Source organism: Pleuronectes platessa, chromosome 8, assembly GCF_947347685.1.
Source record: "Pleuronectes platessa chromosome 8, fPlePla1.1, whole genome shotgun sequence".
Classification (NCBI taxonomy): domain Eukaryota; kingdom Metazoa; phylum Chordata; class Actinopteri; order Pleuronectiformes; family Pleuronectidae; genus Pleuronectes; species Pleuronectes platessa.
The window spans coordinates 15778768-15786975 of NC_070633.1; the positions used below are offsets into that span (position 1 = coordinate 15778768).

Consider the following 8208-nt stretch of genomic DNA (forward strand, 5'->3'; position numbering starts at 1 on the left):
ATAAATATATTAAAGGCATAATTAGAATTGAGTTCCATCTTAGGCATCAAAACACAAATGTTGTCACTTATTTTTGTAAAAATCATTTTCCATCTCTCTGTTTGAAGACCTATTCAATCTTCAGTTTGTAGTCGACCATCTGATGCCAAAGCACATTGAAGTTACCCTTGTTTTTTTTCTCTGTCCTAAAAACTAAATATATGCTATCAATATCATTACTATTACCAATCTGTAAGTCATGAACTGTAGGCCAGTGCAAAACCTTTTGAAGCAAAAATTCAATCAAAACATTTCAAACAGTTTTTTATTAAAATAAGATTTAGTTCATTACAAACGTTTTAATCAATAGCTATTGCCTAAAAATATATTTACAATTCAATTTAAATCTAAAGTACATCTACAGAGGTTAATTTGCCAGCAAACGACCCTGCAGTTATAATCCCCAAATAGCTTGATAAACTGTTATTATTTATTATTGTGCGTGTTATCCCAAAAATGCCACTGCTCTTTCTCCCAGTGTGTTCAGATATCCACCCCTGAAACAGGAGCGAGAAAAACTATTTTGTGACTCTATGATGAATCATGATACTATCCCGAGGTGATTGGCTTTTGCACATAATCACACCAGCGTTTCAACTATATCTCTTGTAACTGGGATGGTTGTCCCTGCTGCACTTTTCCGGATTACAGAGTTCCCTCTTTACTGTAAGAAGGGTTTCCCAGTCCATCAGCAGAGTCTCTCTTCCCCTTTTGACATATTTTCTGTTTCCATAGGATCACAGCAGTTATGATGATAAGTAGAAGCAGGGCGATTCCTCCACCTAGGATCCAGACCAGCAGGTTATGACCAGAGTTTTTAGGAGGGTTATACCGTGTACAGGAGAATTCTGAGGGGCTGCTGTGTCCTGCACTGTTCATCGCCTCCACACACACCTTGGTACCAACTTCCAAGGATCCCACCAACCCTCGTCGTAGAGCCTCTCCAAACTCCAAAGCATCGCCTTCACCTCCCTCAACCAGCACTCTATACCCAGTCACCACAGAAGATGGAGCGCACCACTGCACCTCTACCTTCCCGCTGTTATCTCCATTACTGACTGGCAGCACTGTCTGGATGACTGGTGGGTGAGGAGGCTCATCTGCCCCACTGATCCCAGGACAGAGGCACCCGGTCTTCTCCGAAAGTTGGTCACAGGGTTCCTGATCCTCCAGGCAGGAATTGATCTTGCAGAACTGGGGTTTCGTATTGAGAACGGAAATCTTCACGGTGGACGGCACTTCAGAAAGAGAGCTGTTGTCATCGTCATTGTAATCATCTTCATAGTCATCATCTGAGCCCAGGCTATTAATGAATCTGATGCGAGGACGAGTACTGGGAGAGGAAGTGGTGGCAGAATGAGTGAAGAGGTGGGAGTGAAGGAGTGGTGAGGCAAACAGAAAAAAAAGAAGGTTCCTGCACAGTGACGTCATCTCTATGGACAGAAATGACAAATGATGATGAGAATAACTTCAACAAAAAACAATCATTTCAAAAATATTACAACCATAAATAGATCCCAGTTACTGTAATGGCATGTTTACCCATTCGGTGTATAGAAGTAATGAATCCATATTGATTTCATTGATTTCTCCTTTGACCTTGTGGCCTATATACAAATCAAGGCTGGTTATGGAATTCAAATGAAGTGGAATAAAGAAACTGAAATCGAGATGAAGAAGTAATTGTGGTCATGGTAACTGCGTAAAATCACAGAAACAAAAATACAGATCTTAGTTACAAAACAAGACACAAATGATTCAAGGATCTGCAGTGGTAATACAAAAGGTTTTTCCCTTTTTTTCCTTTTAGGATATGTCAAAGAAAAGAAAAACAATATAGTTTGTTGAGAACAAAGGTATTTGGCCACATTTGGGATCGATTTCACTTTAGTTTACAGCCAGGAAACACACTTGAGAATAATCAAACTTTCACAATGTTCTGATTCCATCCTGTAAACAGCCTTAAATAAATAAATACTGAAGGCTGGAAGAACTAAAATACATCTATTGGGGTGAACCCTTCAGCACTTCCATTTTCTCCGTGCAGGCAGAAAGCCAGAGGAGTTGTGTGGGAACCCAGAACTAAACCATAACAAAAAATAGGAATGGATTTAAATAACACTCACATTGAAAACATCTCCAAAGATGATATGCTCTCATGCCTTTAAATGCTGACACTGATGACTACATCTCTAACAATGACCATGTGATCATGGGGTTTGCATCAGTACACAGAAAGTGATGAAATAAATGGAAAATAAAGTAGAAGATAAGAGGAAAAGTGGTTTTCTGTACCTGTTTGATGCTGATGGATTGTTTGAGTGTTCTCCTCGTTCCCAGTCTGTGTGCTTACACCGTGTGCTCACTCACTCTTCAGTTCTCACCGTCTTAAGTTGTTTCCCTTAGTCTCTCCTCCTCCTCCTCCTCCTCAACACCCCCCAATTTTCTTCGCTCAGTGCCTCTCCCTCCCCTCTTTTACTCTTTCATGCGATGTCTTTTTTCACTCCTCGCCTCCTACTCTGTTTCCACAGGGCCCCTGAAGCAGCCATTGCTGAGATTTTTAATTTCTTTCTGTTGGAGATGTTTGCGACAATGTGTGTCTGGGATTGGCGATGTAGGGGTATATGATTGTGTGTGTGTGTGTGGGGGGGGGATTATTGTGTGCCTGTTCAGCATGTCAATATGGTGAGCAACAGCAGCAGGAGGCAGGCTCGTGCTTGTTGCAGTATGTGTTTGTGTAATCTGTAGGTGCAGTTGTGTGTTTTTCATAACTTTGAGGGGCTAAAACTTCTCTCTGCAGGTGTCCCCCCCTGGAATGAGCGGGACATGAGGACACTTTATTGTGTGTTTATGTGTTCCCCTTTGAGGGTGGGGGGTGAAGAATGCACAAAAGTGTATTTATTATAGACCCCCCCCAGCCCCTGCAGCCACCATAGTGACAAGCTGGGGGGAACGATAAAAGGCTTTCTTTTTTCCCCGTCCTTTTATGGGGTAAGGCTGGCAGAGTAGGCAAGTTTTTTCTTATTCTAAGCGCCTGCATTGAACACAGATGAGAGGAAAAGTACCAGCGCAGGAGCCTCTTTGATTACACAAACAAAGAAATCCTGGAGACTTTCCTTCTCAGAATGAATGCATTCATCGGTCCTTACAACCTTCGAGTTAAGCATCTGTTTATTGTCGAGTGCATACAGTGTATGAGGAATTTTGAGGGTTTGTTGGTTTTTGAGTTTGTTTGAGTAAAACCAGCAACAAAAAGCAGAGAGGGGGTTGTGAGAGGTTTCACTTCCATCTATAAATCAACTTATAATGTTCATGTGAAAATAAACTGATTTAATAAAATGATCACAAAAGTTCTGAGAGCACAGAAACTATAACTTATTGAGAGAAAAACTAAGAAAAACTAAAAAAAAATCCACTTAAACTTCACATCCGGAAACAAGAGCACAGATTTATGTAGCTGTTTTTAACACAAAGGTTAAAGTTGCCACAAACAATGTAGAAAACATGTTGTTCAGCTTTTTGTAAATTGTGTGATGTACTTGTGATTGTGAAAGAATCCAAAATGAGAAAAAATGTCACACATATAAAATCAGTCACAGAACTATATAGTTTAAATTCCACAATATGTTTCCAGACATGAAAAACACATTGTTTCAACTGAAAATGCTGAAATAAAATCACCCACAATTTCGAGTGGTTCTCGAGCTACATATTGACTCTTGTAAACAAATTTCACAATTTGGATTCCTTCCCAAGTATAAAACTGTGACATATGTGCCTCTTCTTGTGAAGACTGTCTAACGAGTTCTCTGTTAAACAAATTGTCATTGGCTCTGAGGAAGATCTTGAACGTCAGTCAGAACATGGCATTATTCGGTTCCGGTTGTCGTACACACATGTCGGGCAAATGGCATCAAAACGCTTTTCTCTGGACTACGTGACAAACAGAGCCTTGATGTCCTGTCTCCTGTGATGAGTGTCTGTGTTGAGCCGGACACAACGAAGACACTCTTAACGGAAAAGTACGATTTCTCTTCCTGAGGCAGATCAAACATTTTAACTGACCTACTTTCACATGAAGCCCAGTTTCAGATGTTAGGGGAACATAACAGATGGGAGTGTTTCAATATTGTTCTTCGTTGGAAAATGTGTCACTGTTGGTTGTTTGGTCCATTCAACACTTGGGGTCTGTTTCCAATTGTCGCAGACATTCATGGTCCTCAGAGGAGGAAGCCCCTGACACATGAGTATCAAAACCATGTATTTGTGACACATTTTAATCACACACAATCCAGCAGATAATTCACATATATATATATGTATATATATAACATAAAGTATATATTCTATAGTGTAAAATGGGTGGCAGAGGTGAGTCTTCTCAAATCTAATCTCTCAAATCTAATCTCTTCTCTACATCTTTTTCAGCTTCAAGCTTCCAGTTGTTTTGGCTGCATGAGACAAGCATCTCTTCCAGCCTGTCGGTCCCCCAGTCCACATCCAGGAGCTGATAAGTCTCTGACGTTAACCCGCCTGAAACTGGGTGGTACAGGTTGCTGTGACTTATCACACATTTCATGATTCATTTCAACATTCATTCCTGAACGAGACAATGCGTCTCCAGGAACTCTGTGTCACACAATTCCAGCAGAACAACAGTTTGTTGTTTGGTATTTCAACTTCTAACTGTAGTTGGCGTACAATATTGTTGTACTCTTGGGTTTATGACACTAAATCTCACTCTTGTTGAATTTAAGGAAGAGGACAGTGCAGAGACTAGAGTGTGAAATGTTCAAACTGCAGTATCTCAGAAATACAACCGCCTGGATTTCCATAACGTTTGTTGGAAGGATGGGACACGGGCCAAGAAAAAACCTCTTAAATTCAGGAATCATTTTCGTTAACCTTGTTGGATATGGACTTTTTTAGCAATTTCCCAAGGAATGATTAACGGACCTAGATGAAAAAAAGCACATATATTTAGATGGCGGATATCCATCAGTGTTTGCAAATTGTCTGGGCTTGATTTAATTTAAAAGGGACTATTAGGCCTTTAGGGCGTTGTGGGCTCGAGTGAGTGCCATTCTAATTTCAGTTTTGGTCCGTTTGTTTCTTTGTCGGTAGGATTACGTAAGAGCTACAGAACAGATTTTCACAAAACTTGGTGGAATGATGGGACATGGGCCAAGAAAGAACTTCCAGATATCGTTTTATCCACACAGAGATCTAGCAATTTATTTATCACATTCTTTAACTGTGCTAGATAAGGTGTTTTTGTGCTAATCTGTGCTAAATTCCCAGGAAATAATGATTGGTGTGGATCCAAAGAAAAATCCAGACAAAGTATTCAAGGAGGTTAGGGTAGATTTTTTAGCTGTTGCATGGTAAAAGTTTGGTAAAAGGAGACACCTCGATGGAGGTGTCTCCTGAGTTCTATTTTTTGTATGTTACACTTTGGCTTTGAGGATCATGACCTCATCACCTCACACATAGACAGGACCACTTTACCTCTTTCAAACAACTTATGCTACCATTCTGTGATGTCATAAACAGTATAGTGTGTTGGACTTATTAGCTGTGTGTTCACTATAACTCATGATCATGGCTTGTTGAGTCATTCCAGGATGAATGTGTGAACACACCTCTCACATGAAACCAAGCACAGCGCAGGAGGCAGACACAGAACCATGAACAGATTGTTCCACTGATATGGTTCACAGTTTTGTCTTTAACTCCCAACATACCCTCATGCACCGATGAGTAAAGAGGTCAAGCTGGTCACCCTTGAACGGTGGGTTACTTGTCAGTGGGCGACTTCACTGAGGAGACAGTGCTCATTATTGTATAAGTAGGATGTTATGGGTTTGTCAGTGAGAGGCCAGAGTGCTGGAGTTTTGCACAGACTGTGGATCTTAGGCCCCAGAGGAATAAAAGAGGCCTTAGAGTGTGAGTCATAGCACCAGAGATAATGTCTCCCTCTCCCACCACCACAGCAAGTTAGAGCACGCTGCTGGAGAATGAATGAGACAACCTGCACGTATCATAACCATCTACTTTGGATTGTCACCACCAGAACAATTTCCCCTAGAGTGTTGTAAACTCTTATAAAACCTAAATACTTTAACACTAAGTAAACACGAAATCCCTCCACTTTAACATCCACTCAGAAAGTTGGCCCTCATTTCTCTTTCGGACTCAGACATTTCGGGGCCTCTCTTGCTCCCCTTGCTACCCACACCTCTCTGAGGATTTAAAGTATTCCTGTTTAAACAGGACGCACTACCATTGGCTGGATCCCTGACACTTTTGACCCTTCGTTTCATTCAAAAGGAATCCCGGGGTAGAGTTATAACCAGACTCTGTGAAGTTGTGCGACGCTATTTTTAGTCGTGGAGCCAGAACGGGTCATCCAATCTTACTGTTCCTCATGTAGCTAATTGGAAACAGCCGTTGGGTGATGAAGCGGCTCCGTCTGATGACGAGGTCTCACATTCCTCCATCACAAAGCATGTTTGTACAATTAAGAACAATGTAATGCAGCGTGCGGCGGTCAGAAAATATTCCACAACAGGTGGAATTTAGTTTAAATCCACCCTGCTGACGTGAATATCCATAGATGGTAATGTTAACCTTAGGGAAGGGAAAAGGCAAAAGACAAATTCATGTGTCCTTTTATTGTTACAAAAAGAAAATATGTGTTCTATTGTGTATTTGCGATACTATAAGACATCACATTTTGAGATGTAGCAACTGAATGTGTCACATTTAAAATAGATTACCCAATTCTGGATCCGGTAAGGTGTGAGTGGGAAGTCAGAATGCATGACTAAGGTTTGAATTGTTCTTTTACCGACACTTTGTACAAAATAAAAGCTCTTATTGTGGAATGTATGTGTGTTATTATAAAGTAAAGTATATTTATTCATTACAATTGTTTGTACTTTAAGCACTGGTTGATTATGATGGCAATGCTGACAGTTTCACAATTTTAAGAATTAATAAACTGAACCATTAATATAATAATAATTTTGTATTACATTATAAATAATAATATGGTATATGTATTCTCAGTTTTAGAATGTGAATGTAACTATTGAGTAATCTCCAAACTTGCTCTTGTGCAGTCGATGCTGAACAACCCCTTACACAGTGTTGTAGCGCCTCTTAGTGGCAAATGCTTATTACTGACGCCTGGTCATGGTCAAACGAATAAAGATAAAAACAAAGAAACAAATAAAAAACTGAAAATGGTTGGAGAATCTCTGAATGGGAACATTGGTCCTTGTCTACTTGATGATATCCTTTTATGTATCATTTGGTATTGAGAACTTTAATAATTAATATTCTATACACTGATTTTTTATTTTGTGTTTACAATCTTAATCTGCAGTTTAAGTCACAAATGCAGATCACATATGGGAAGTACATAAAATACTGTAAAAAATGCAATATTGAGACACTTGTTGTTTAGTAGGTAATTATTATGCTATTATTATACATTTCAGAGTAAATGGCTACATTTATCTGACAACTGTGGTAACTGTATACTTTACAGATAAGGACTTTACGTACGGATATTATCCTTCCCTTATTAAACATGCACTGATGATGTAGATTTTATCAAATAGCAACAGCTACAACGGTTAAATGCTGATGACACTTTGATCAATAAGTGGTAACAATCCAGTTATTTACTGTAAACTAACATACAGCTCATACAGGCCTTTTCTGCATGAACAGACGTATTGATATCATATACTTATATTTCATTTAGATTTAAATGCAGAATCTTTATTAGTAATAACAGCATTTACACTCATATCTTGTACAGATGTGATACAACACCAGTGGAGAGAGTAAAGAAAATACCACCTTCTTTGAAATGTGCTGAAGTAGAATTGTAAAGTAGCACAAAATGAAATTCTCAAATGAAGTACGGTTTGTGTATTTGTGCTCTAACTCGTGCAGCTTAGTGAGCTACTTTAGCATATGTGGTTTTATGGACACGTGTGGAGCCCTTCGATTCTAGCAGCATATACAGTCTGTGCGGAGAACAAGGAACCCGGAAACACGCTGAGCATGTACAGCTCACGTGGTAAGAATGTAGTTCGTTCATTGGTGGACTGTTTGAACTAGACTTTTCCTCTTTTTCTTCATATATGTTTTTAA

The 8208-nt window shown here is 39.5% G+C and overlaps 1 protein-coding gene across 1 annotated transcript; it reads right to left on the reverse strand.

Annotated features, from left to right (window-relative positions):
• Window positions 1-287: 287 nt before the first annotated feature.
• Window positions 288-2498, reverse strand: si:ch1073-303k11.2 (leucine-rich repeat neuronal protein 4). Its single transcript, XM_053428085.1, has 2 exons — window positions 2335-2498; window positions 288-1472 (listed from the first exon to the last, which is right to left on the reverse strand). Exon 2 carries the CDS (start codon window positions 1468-1470, stop codon window positions 685-687), a length of 786 nt encoding a protein of 261 aa, XP_053284060.1. The 5' UTR covers window positions 1471-1472; window positions 2335-2498; the 3' UTR covers window positions 288-684.
• Between the last annotated feature and the right edge of the window lie 5710 nt (window positions 2499-8208).

What these genes read in the sequence shown, in the direction of transcription:
- si:ch1073-303k11.2 (XM_053428085.1), bottom strand. Translation starts at nt 1,470, where the DNA reads ATGACGTCACTGTGCAGGAACCTTCTTTTTTTTCTGTTTGCCTCACCA.